This window comes from Schistocerca cancellata, chromosome 3 (genome assembly GCF_023864275.1).
Source record: "Schistocerca cancellata isolate TAMUIC-IGC-003103 chromosome 3, iqSchCanc2.1, whole genome shotgun sequence".
Classification (NCBI taxonomy): domain Eukaryota; kingdom Metazoa; phylum Arthropoda; class Insecta; order Orthoptera; family Acrididae; genus Schistocerca; species Schistocerca cancellata.
The window spans coordinates 155,388,955-155,401,701 of record NC_064628.1 but is presented as its reverse complement, the minus strand read 5'-3'; the positions used below and the strand labels follow the sequence as shown (position 1 = coordinate 155,401,701).

General features: G+C 41.9%; 1 protein-coding gene across 1 annotated transcript in view; it reads right to left on the bottom strand.

The window, feature by feature from the left end:
• The window catches only part of LOC126176171 (uncharacterized), a 118,176-nt gene that overhangs the window by 69,092 nt on the left and 36,337 nt on the right, over positions 1–12,747 (bottom strand). Inside the window, exon 5 of the mRNA XM_049923311.1 lies at positions 6,376–6,899. Coding sequence (XP_049779268.1) covers positions 6,376–6,899 — 524 coding nt within the window. The remainder of the gene's footprint in view (positions 1–6,375; positions 6,900–12,747) is intronic.

Below are 12,747 nucleotides of genomic sequence, written 5' to 3'. Positions count from 1 at the left end.
TTTTTTTCTTTCTAACAGAGATGTCAAATACCAATCTCCATAGATGTAGCCTTAAAAATCCTTTAGTAGTTATTTAGTAACTATTTATTTTCAAAAACACTTTCAATAAATATTTTACCCCTTAGTGGTTGTATTTCTAAAAATGCTGGAACACGTATCTTTTTATTTTATGACTGAGAAACAAAATACTAGTTTTCGTAGTTCCACCTTCAAAATTTCCTGAATAGCGACTTACTTTCAACAAGCCTTTTACCGCCTATTTCATCCCCTTAGGAGTGGAATTTCGGACAATCCCTTCTTAAAAGACGCCTACAGTATAAGATCCACATCCTCTCTAGACTTCAAGTTTCTCTCCTTAGCGGTTTGGCCCGAGTGATGTAGAATCAATGAATCGGTTTGACCTCATTTCAACCACTTAGGAGTAGGATTTCCAAAAACAGTGAAAAACGTATTTTTTCAACTTTAACCGAGAAACCAATCACCAATTTCCAAAGATTTAGCTGTAAAAATGCTTTCGCAAAGAAATATTTCCATAAAACACTATATTCCCTATTTCATCCCCTTAGGGACTGAATTTCCTAATACAGTGACATACTTATGTTTTATATCTAATAGAGAAGCCAAATATAAATTTTCACAGATTTAGCTTCAAAAATTGCAAAATAATAATTGCATAAAAACTTTCATCACCCGTTTTACAACCGAAGTGGTTGAATTTCCTAAAATAGTTCAGTAAGTATTTTTTTATTTTTAACTGAGAAGCCAAATTTAAATATTCATAGTTTCAGCTTCCACCCCCCCCCCCCCCCCCACAACCCCCGGAAACCATATACCTTGCCGTTGGTGGGGAGGTTTGCGTGCCTCAGCGTACCGTAGGTGCAACCGCAACGGAGGGGTATCTGTTGAGATGCCAGACAAACGTGTGGTTCCGGAAGAGGGGCAGTAGCCTTTTCAGTAGTTGCAGGGGCGACAGTCTGGATGATTGACTGATCTGGCCTTGTAAAACTAACGAAAACAGCCTTGCTGTGCTGGTACTGCGAACGGCTGAAAGCAAGGGGAAACTACGGCCGTAATTTTACCCGAGGGCATGCAGCTTTACTGTGTGGTTAAATGATGATGGCGTCCTCTTGGGTAAAATATTCCGGGGGTAATCAGCAGGACGTCGTTATCAGGAGAAAGAAAACTGGCCTTCTACGGATCGGAGCGTGGAATGTCAGATCCCTTAAACGGGCAGGTGGGTTAGAAAATTTAAAAAGGGAAATGGATAGGTTAAAGTTAGATATAGTGGGAATTAGCGAAGTTCGGTAGCAGGAAGAACAAGACTTCTGGTCAGGTGAATACAGGGTTATAAATACAAAATCAAATAGGGGTAATGCAGGAGTAGGTTTAATAATGAATAAAAAAATAGGAGTGCGGGTAAGCTACTACAAACAGCATAGTGAACGCATTATTGTGGCCAAGATAGACACGAAGCCGACACCTACTACAGTAGTACAAGTTTATATGCCAACTAGCTTTGCAGATGATGAAGAAATTGAAGAAGTGTGTGATGAGATAAAAGAAATTATTCAGATAGTGAAGGGAGACGAAAATTTAATAGTCATGGGTGACTGGAATTCGATAGTAGGAAAAGGAAGAGATGGAAACGTTGTAGGTGAATATGGATTGGGGGTAAGAAATGAAAGAGGAAGCCGCCTGGTAGAATTCTGCACAGAGCATAACTTAATCATAGCTAACGCTTGGTTCAAGAATCATAAAAGAAGGTTGTATACATGGAAAAAACCTGGAGATACTGACAGGTTTCAGATAGATTATATAATGGTAAGACAGAGATTTAGGAACTACGTTTTAAATTGTAAGACATTTCCAGGGGCAGATGCGGACTCTGACCACAATCTATTGGCTATGAACTGTAGATTAAAACTAACGAAACTGCAAAAAGGTGGCAATTTAAGGAGATGGGACATGGATAAACTGAAAGAATCAGAGGTTGTACAGAGTTTCAGGGAGAGCGTAAGGGAACAATTGACAAGAATGGGGGAAAGATATACAGTAGAAGAAGAATGGGTAGCTTAGAGGGATGAAGTAGTGAAGGCAGCAGAGGATCAAGTAGGTAAAAAGGCGAGGGCTAGTAGAAATTCTTGGGTAACATAAGAAATATTGAATTTAATTGATGAAAGGAGAAAATATAAAAATGCAGTAAATGAAGCAGGCAAAAAGGGAATACAAACGTCTCAAAAATGAGATCGACAGGAAGTGCAAAATGTCTAAGCAGGGATGGCTAGAGGACAAATGTAAGGATCTAGAGGCTTATCTCACTAGGACTAAGATAGATACTGCCTACAGAAAAATTAAAGAGACCTTTCGAGAAAAGAGAACCACTTGTATGAATATCAAGAGCTCAGATGGAAACCCAGTTCTAAGCAAAGAAGGGAAAGCAGAAAGGTGGAAGGAGTATACAGAGGGTCTATACAAGGGCGATGTACTTGAGGGCAATATTATGGAAAAGGAAGAGGATGTAGATGAAGATGAAACGGGAGATATGATACTGTGTGATGAGTTTGAGAGAGCACTGAAAGACCTATGTCGAAACAAGGAACCAAGAGTAGACAACATTCCATTAGAACTACTGATAGCCTACTCTACCATCTGGTGAACAAGATGTATGAGACAGGCGAAATACCCACAGACTTCAAGAAGAATATAATAATTCCAATCCCAAAGAAAGCAGGTGTTGACAGATGTTAAAATTACCGAACTATCAGTTTAATAAGTCACGGCTGCAAAAAACTAACACGAATTCTTTACAGACGAATGGAAAAACTGATAGAAGCCGACCTCGGGGATGATCAATTTGGATTCCGTAGAAATGTTGGAACACGTAAGGCAATACTGACCCTACGGCTTATCTTAGAAGCTAGATTAAGAAAAGGTAAACCTACATTTCTTGCATTTGTAGACTTAGAGAATGCTTTTGACAATGTTGACTGGAATACTCTCTTTCAAATTCTGAAGGTGGCCGGGGTAAAATACAGGGAGCGAAAGGCTATTTACAATTTTTACAGAAACCAGATGGCAGTTATAAGAGTCGAGGGACATGAAAGAGAAGTAGTGGTTGGGAAGGGAGTGAGACAGGGTTGTAGCCTCTCCCCGATGTTATTCGATCTGTATATTGAGCAAGCAGTAAAGGAAACAAAAGAAAAATTCGGAAGAGTATTAAAATCCATGGAGAAGAAATAAAACCTGTGAGGTTCGCCGATGACATTGTAATTCTGTCAGGGGCAGCAAAGGACTTGGAAGGACAGTTGAACGGAATGGACAGTATCTTGAAAGGAGGATATAAGATGAACATCAACAAAAGCAAAACAAGGATACTGGAATGTAGTCGAGTTAACTCGGGTGATGCTGAGGGAATTAGATTAGTAAATGAGACACTTAAAGTAGTAAAGGAGTTTTGCTATTTGGGGAGCAAAATAACTGATGATGGTCGAAGTAGAGAGGATATAAAATGTAGACTGGCAATGGCAAGGAAAGCGTTTCTGAAGAAGAGAAATTTGTTAATATCGAGTATAGATTTAAGCGTCAGGAAGTTGTTTCTGAAAGTATTTGTATGGAGTGTAGCCATGTATGGAAGTGAAACATGGACGACAAGTATTTTGGACAAGAAGAGAATAGAAGCTTTTGAAATGTGGTGCTACAGAAGAATGCTGAAGATTATATGGGTAGATCACATAACTAATGAGGAGGTATTGAATAGAATTGGGGAGAAGAGGAGTTTGTGGCACAACTTGACTAGAAGAAGGGATCGGTTGGTAGGACGTTCTGAGGCATCAAGGGATCACCAATTTAGTATTGGAGGGCAGTGTGATAGAATTGGGGAGAAGAGGAGTTTGTGGCACAACTTGACTAGAAGAAGGGATCGGTTGGTAGGACGTTCTGAGGCATCAAGGGATCACCAATTTAGTATTGGAGGGCAGTGTGGAGGGTAAAAATCGTAGAAGGAGACCAAGAGATGAACACACTAAGCAAATTCAGAAGGATGTAGGCTGCAGTACGTACTGGGAGATGAAGCAGCTTGCACAGGATAGAGTAGCATGGAGAGCTGCATCAAACCAGTCTCAGAACTGAAGACCACAACAACAACAACAGTTTTAGCTACATGCTTTCATAATAAAAAATTTTCACACAAAACCTCATCGCCTAATTCACCCCCTTAGGCGTTCAATTTCCAAAAACAATGAAATACGTATTTTTTTATTTGTAACCGAGAAGTCAAATAGCATTTGTTCATAAATGTAGCTTTAAAATTACTCTACTAGTTATTGAATAATGATATACTTTAAAAAAAAGATTTCACCCTCTATTTTACCCCCCTAGGTTTAAATTTCCAAAAATGCTGAAACACATATGTCTTTATTTCTAACTGGGAAACCAAATACCAATTTTCGTAGGCCTAGCTGAAAAATTGGTCTAATACCGACATTTTTCAAAAAGACACTTCATCCCCTATTTCATTTCCACAGGGTTGGAAAATCAAAAAAACCCCTTCGTAAACGATGGCTACAGTATGAGATCCACACCTTCTCCAAATTTCAAGTTTTTGTGCTGACCGGGTTGGGCTGGGCCATGTGAGGCAATTAGTCAGTCAGTCAGTTAAGATTATTATTAGAAAGTATTGCGGCAGACTTAAACGTGCCTACAGATAATTCAGCCAAGGCCCATAAAACTATTGTATTCCAGTGGTGATAACGGAGACAGATTAAGTTCATACTAAATGAGTGAAGAAGTTATATGGCGTGGATCGAGTATATGGGCTGTTCCTCAAATTTCGCCAAGTGACTGGTACACAACCAGTAAACCCCGATTCCTTAAAGAATCGGACTCACATGTACTCACATAAAACAGCTTCAAACTTCTGATTACGTTACAAATGAGTTAAAGTTTAAGCATTTGACGTAAAGCATGTAATCGAGAAAAAGTTTAGAAAAGGTTTGAAATTATATTTAAAGTTTGTTTCAAGTCACTAAGAGGTCTCATTCTCAAATACTGTATGAATATAGCGTGCCGTGAGTAAGGCTGTGTCAAGACATATAAAAGGTTCTATCTCTAATACTTATTTTACCGTGTTAAATCTTTAAAGTTTATACGTCTTAATGAGAAGATTATGACAGCATTTTAAATTTTTAAATTCTGTCGACAATAAATATGAAATGCTAAAAATAAAATTTTTGTTGCCCCTGGAAGCTGTTAGATGGCAGCCTGCATTCGAAACAGCGTGACCTTGCACTGGATTAGTCTTTTACTAATACAGGTGTGACCTGTATGCTCCTGTGTGCTCAGTGCTTGTAATTTTTGTATCTTGTGACACATTTAAATAATTATATTTCGATGTACCCGTGTAAGCTGATAATGATGTAACACATAACAACATCTTTAGTGAAATTTCCGGAAAAGAGACTGGGATTATACGAAACGTAATGATCGAGATTAGCGGCGCATCGACTTTTTCCCATAATCACTCGATGTGCACATAGAGAAGAGGACTGCACCGATGGTTCTCATCTTCGTAGTTACTGTTTTTTAGAAAACCGTGGCAGTCGCTGTGTTACTGTCTTTTTCTTCTAATCGGCAATCGGATTCCATTAAAACGGAGAACGTATGAGTAGTTCCGTTAAATAAAAGTTTCATCACTGTCACAGCATATAAACAAGCACTGACCTTACAGCAAAACCCTTGCCCTCAGTTTATAAACAAGCACTGTCGGTACAGAAAAACCCTAGCTCCTTGGCGTACCATCGCTTATCCAAGATATTTTTCCAGTATCTTGAACCGTTAAATAAATATTATGAGTGGATTAATTACGTAAGCCACTCAGTGTGTGATGATACAGGGACAATAATGGTTCTGAAAACAAAGTTCAGGTTGAGGTACTCATTGGAAGTATTGACGAAGATTGGTGTCGGATGCAGCCATTAGTAACTCTACCCCAGTCTATAACGAGGTGTTACCTGTACGCTATTGGATGCAGTGTCTAGTTCGGATAATGGTGCAGTACCGTAGAACAATTCCATTGAGAACGACGATATGGACTCGGTGAGGAAAGAGACCATAGGAACATATGTGGTTATTTTTCTGGGAAGGAGCTGTCGAATATAATAAACTTGACGATACAATATGTTACTAAAAGCATATGCAACATATCTGTAGATTGTTCTGCCTGATGTTGTGTGGTGTATCTTAATGTCTACTACAGAAGTCAATATCTAATCTTAAGTCACTAAAATGTTACTGCTGAAAAATCCAGCGTCTTAAAAGTTCTCGCATTGTCATGAAGACGCAACATTAGTAAACACAATGAGGTAATGGGGTTCATACCTGCTTTTCCTGCTGCTCTCAACAGCAGGAGTTACCACCAGATCTTGTTCCGCCTCTGTGCTGGATTCCTCATCCAGATTCTTCGTCTTCTCCTCAGTCACTTCACTCTGCTCTTCCGGCTCTTCATCCAGCCTTTCCTCTATCATCTTATGCATTGCTCTTTTCTTCGTCAGTACTCTAGACACGTGCTTCCTTTTGAGTGTCTGAGTGCCGATGTTCTTCCGCTGTATTGGAGTGCGTTCCTGCTTTAGAAGAGTTCCAGTGGCTGCATCCGTTGGTAATGTCTCACCTACGCCCCTCATTAATGGCGATCCTGGTCTGCGTCTGTTTGGAGGTGCTTTGGGCCTGCACTTCCTCACTGATGGCCTAGTCTTCTTTTGCTGCGGTACCTGCTCAGGATGGCTCGTTTCGTCCTCGCCTTTCTCTGACGTGACTTCTGTCTCTTCCTGAATAGCGTTGTCCTCTTCGAAGTGGAACTCCGATGCAAGGGAAGATGTTTCTCCAAACTCTTTCTCCTGTTGAATCTATAACACAGAAAATTCGTTACTGTCTTATCGTCTGTCTGTTTCTGAAACTCAGTTAGCTTTATTTTAGTTGTACACAACAACTTATTTAGCTCCTACTCCTCAAGCTACCAATAACAAATGTGGCAGAGTATATTTCGAACGACAGTGCAAAATGTAACTTTTTCGAAAGCAAAATAATAATGCCGGCTGCATATCTTTAGCTACTATTGTATAGACAAAATTATTTGGCATGTTGTTGTATGCAATGGACACTCATCACAACAGCTTGAGTGGTTAGCGAACAGCACTCCTATCACACAAGTAAAGTATGTGGAAGCCCTATACGTGTTCTTGGTATCGACTTTAATAATGCTGAAGTAGCTGGTGCAAAATTGGATTACTATTAACGTTCTGCGTTGTGAGTCAACTCTGTTACATGCTGTAAGACGTTTGGGAAGAGTATCGCCAGGAGAAGTTGTTGTCTACAAAACTTTAATTTTAATGGAATCTTCATAGGCGCTTAACAAAACTGAAGCTTCATAGGCGCTTAACAAAAATGTATCCGTTGAGGTCAGTGCTGACAAACAACTGCTTATTGATTCTCGACATATTGAATGCTGATAATTGTTTCATTAGTTGGCTATAAGGTCGTAATGATGTCATAAAATATGTTGTTATTGATGATTTACCCATGTACGGTAGTATCTAAAAAGAGGATTAGCATAATCTAACGCCCGGGTTCCCGGGTTCGATTCCCGGCGGGGGTCAGGGATTTTCTCTGCCTCGTGATGACTGGGTGTTGTGTGCTGTCCTTAGGTTAGTTATGTTAAGTTCTAGGGGACTGATGACCATAGCTGTTAAGTCCCATAGTGCTCAGAGCCATGTGAACCAAGCATAATCTATTTTTAAAACTGACTGTGGCTAATCGCCTTCTTGCGCGATGTTCTGTATGTTTAATGTAATGTGCCCATTAAGGGTAATGTGAAACAACGTGTTACTAAAAATCTTTGCTTACATGGCCTATCATGAATGCAGAATCACACATAATACAAGAAAATAAATAAAACCTACTCTACCATTCTTCCAAGAGTTAGAAACTTTGAACAAATGACAGCGTACTTGCTGAACATGTTGTCCAAAGGGCTACAGAATGACATTAACCTTAACTACGAGACGTCCGGCACGCAGCAGCAGCCAAAAATGTAGTGCAGAAAGCAAGGAGGGCTGTTCGGGTTGTACGCCAGTGTGGTCATTGTTCTCCTTATGTAAGCAAATCAGCCATTTGCTCTCGGATCCTTATGTAAACAAACTGCGTTTGTTTATGATGTTGCTATTGGAACATAACTGTCAATTTAATTATCCTTATGTATTGATCAAGATAGGTGCCAAGTAGTCTATGTTTATGCAAGACTAGCTTAATCTTAGTGATTATATCTTATTACCAAAAAAGGCGTCTACCCTCCACTACTTGTGCAGTGTGTGTTCCCTCCCCCAACCACGACCCCTCTTAGGGTACCCAGCATCATGAGATGGGATTTGGCCTTCGCTCGAGCAACAGCATTAAATTTGGGTGATATAACAATTCTGAAGCAAAGCATCTACCCAGTGGTACTTACAGTTTTGGGGCCTCCTTTACGCAATTTCCAGCAAAGTGTGACTCCTAAGAGCGTTTTTTTGCGACTGATATTCAGAGTTTTGGGGATATTTCGCTGATTTCCTCCTACTTTCCAAGAATTTGCGCATAATTATAAGCAGCTACCACCACCGTGTATGCCCTGCAATCTTTTGTGATTTTTTTTCTCAATATGACATATACACCCACTCTTTCTTTTTTCAAGAAGACACACGTAAATAAGTTTAACGACTATCACCGTCGTACGTGCCCTGCAATCACACCAATGTATGGCACTGTTTACAGTTTTGGTGCTTTTTACATCTACATCTACATCTATACTCCGCGAGCCACCTTACGGTGTGTGGCGGAGGGTACTTATTGTATCACTATCTGATCCCCCCTTCCCTGTTCCATTCACGAATTGTGCGTGGGAAGAACGACTGCTTGTAAGTCTCCGTATTTGCTCTAATTTCTCGGATCTTTTCGTTGTGATCATTACGCGAGATATATGTGGGCGGTAGTAATATGTTGCCCATCTCTTCCCGGAATGTGCTCTCTCGTAATTTCGATAATAAACCTCTCCGTATTGCGTAACGCCTTTCTTGAAGTGTCCGCCACTGGAGCTTGTTCAGCATCTCCGTAATGCTCTCGCGTTGACTAAATGTCCCCATGACGAATCACGCTGCTTTTCGCTGGATCATGTCTATCTCTTCTATTAATCCAACCTGGTAAGGGTCCCATACTGATGAGCAATACTCAAGAATCGGACGAACAAGCGTTTTGTAAGCTACTTCTTTCGTCGTTGAGTCACATTTTCTTAGAATTCTTCCTATGAATCTCAACCTGGCGCCTTCTTTTCCCACTATTTGTTTTATGTGATCATTCCACTTCAGATCGCTCCGGATAGTAACTCCTAAGTATTTTACGGTCGTTACCGCTTCCAATGATTTACCACCTATGGCATAATCGTACTGGAATGGATTTCTGCCCCTATGTATGCGCATTATATTACATTTATCTACGTTTAGGGAAAGCTGCCAGCTGTCGCACCATGCATTAATCCTCTGCAGGTCTTCCTGGAGTACGTACGAGTCTTCTGATGTTGCTACTTTCTTGTAGACAACCGTGTCATCTGCAAATAGCCTCACGGAGCTACCGATGTTGTCAACTAAGTTATTTATGTATATTGTAAACAATAAAGGTCCTATCACGCTTCCTTGCGGTACTCCCGAAATTACCTCTACATCTGCAGATTTTGAACCGTTAAGAATGACATGTTGTGTTCTTTCTTCTAGGAAATCCTGAATCCAATCACAAACCTGGTCCGATATTCCGTAAGCTCGTATTTTTTTCACTAAACGTAAGTGCGGAACCGTATCAAATGCCTTCCTGAAGTCCAGGAATACGGCATCAATCTGCTCGCCAGTGTCTACGGCACTGTGAATTTCTTGGGCAAATAGGGCGAGCTGAGTTTCACATGATCTCTGTTTGCGGAATCCATGTTGGTTATGATGAAGGAGATTTGTATTATCTAAGAACGTCATAATACGAGAACACAAAACATGTTCCATTATTCTACAACAGATTGACGTAAGCGAAATAGGCCTATAATTATTCGCATCTGATTTATGACCCTTCTTGAAAATGGGAACGACCTGCGCTTTCTTCCAGTCGCTAGGTACTTTACGTTCTTCCAGCGATCTACGAGAAATTGCTGATAGAAAGGGGGCAAGTTCTTTAGCATAATCACTGTAGAATCTTAAGGGTATCTCGTCTGGTCCGGATGCTTTTCCGCTACTAAGTGATAGCAGTTGTTTTTCAATTCCGATATCGTTTATTTCAATATTTTCCATTTTGGCGTCCGTGCGACGGCTGAAGTCAGGGACCGTGTTACGATTTTCCGCAGTGAAACAGTTTCGGAACACTGAATTCAGTATTTCTGCCTTTCTTCGGTCGTCCTCTGTTTCGGTGCCATCGTGGTCAACGAGTGACTGAATAGGGGATTCAGATCCGCTTACCGATTTTACATATGACCAAAACATTTTAGGGTTCTTGTTTAGATTGTTTGCCAATGTTTTATGTTCGAATTCGTTGAATGCTTCTCTCATTGCTCTCTTTACGCTCTTTTTCGCTTCGTTCAGCTTTTCCTTATCAGCTATGATTCGACTACTCTTAAACCTATGATGAAGCTTTCTTTGTTTCCGTAGTACCTTTCGTACATGATTGTTATACCACGGTGGATCTTTCCCCTCGCTTTGGACCTTAGTCGGTACGAACTTATCTAAGGCGTACTGGACGATGTTTCTGAATTTTTTCCATTTTTGTTCCACATCCTCTTCCTCAGAAATGAACGTTTGATGGTGGTCACTCAGATATTCTGCGATTTGTGCCCTATCACTCTTGTTAAGCAAATATATTTTCCTTCCTTTCTTGGCATTTCTTATTACACTTGTAGTCATTGATGCAACCACTGACTTATGATGACTGATACCCTCTTCTACATTCACGGAGTCGAAAAGTTCCGGTCTATTTGTTGCTATGAGGTCTAAAACGTTAGCTTCACGAGTTGGTTCTCTAACTATCTGCTCGAAGTAATTCTCGGACAAGGCAGTCAGGATAATGTCACAAGAGTCTCTGTCCCTGGCTCCAGTTCTGATTGTGTGACTATCGCATTCTATACCTGGTACATTGAAGTCTCCCCCTATTACAATAGTATGATCACGAAACTTCTTCACGACGTTCTGCAGGTTCTCTCTGAGGCGCTCAACTACTACGGTTGCTGATGCAGGTGGTCTATAGAAGCATCCGACTATCATATCTGACCCACCTTTGATACTTAGCTTAACCCAGAATATTTCACATTCGCATTCGCTAATAACTTCACTGGATATTATTGAATTCTTTACTGCTATAAATACTCCTCCACCATTGGCGTTTATCCTATCCTTGCGGTATATATTCCATTCTGTGTCTAGGATTTCGTTACTGTTCACTTCCGGTTTTAACCAACTTTCCGTTCCTAATACTATAGGCGTACTATTTCCTTCAATAAGAGATACTAATTCAGGAACCTTGCCATGGATACTCCTGCAGTTTACCAATATTACGTTAACTTTTCCTGTTTTTGGTCTCTGAGGACGGACGTTCTTTATCAACGATGATAATGTCCTCTCTGGTAAGCCGTCAGGTATTTTATCGTTTCGCCCAAGGGGGGGGGGGGTCCCTCTAACCTAAAAAACCCCCGTGTGCACGCCACACGTACTCTGCTACCCTAGTAGCTGCTTCCGGTGTGTAGTGCACGCCTGACCTGTCTAGGGGGGCCCTACAGTTCTCCACCCAATAACGGAGGTCGATGAATTTGCAGCCATTATAGTCGCAGAGTCGTCTGAGCCTCTGGTTTAGACCCTCCACACGGCTCCAAACCAGAGGACCGCGATCGACTCTGGGCACTATGCTGCAGATATTAAGCTCAGCTTGCACTCCGCGTGCGATGCTGGTTGTCTTCACCAAATCAGCCAGCCGCCGGAAGGAACCAAGGATGGCCTCAGAACCCAAGCGGCAGGCGTCATTCGTTCCGACATGTGCTACTATCTGCAGCCGGTCACACCCAGTGCGTTCAATAGCTGCCGGAAGGGCCTCCTCCACATTACGGACGAGACCCCCCGGCAAGCACACCGAGTGCACACTGGCATTCTTCCCCGACCTACCCGCTATTTTCCTGAGGGGCTCCATAACCCGCCTAACGTTGGAGCTCCCTATAACTAATAGGCCCGCCCTCTGTGACTGTCGGGACCTTGCCGGAGAATCGGCCACTGGCCCAACAGGCGAGGCATCCTGTGGTGGCTCGGAAACGATGTCATCACCACTAGGAAGCACCCCGTACCTGTTGGAAAGGGGTAAGGCAGCTGCCACGCGGCCAGATCCCACCTTCGCCTTTCGGCCAGGCACGCGCGAGCCCACCACTGTCCGCCATTCACCCTGGAGTGATGGCTGACCGGTAAGATGCTCACTGCCGGAAGACGCAGCGACATCAGGGGTTCCATGTGATTCCAAGGCCACCGAAGTAGGCATAGGTCTCACCACAGTTGCCCCAACGCCACTACGAGCCGACGCCTGCGCCTCGAGCTCGATGAGCCTAACAGACAAAGCCTCCACCTGCCCCCGAAGAGTGGCCAATTCTCCTTGCGTCCGCTCACAACAACCACAGTCCCTACACATGACTATGTTTACCCTACCCTATACGGTGACAAA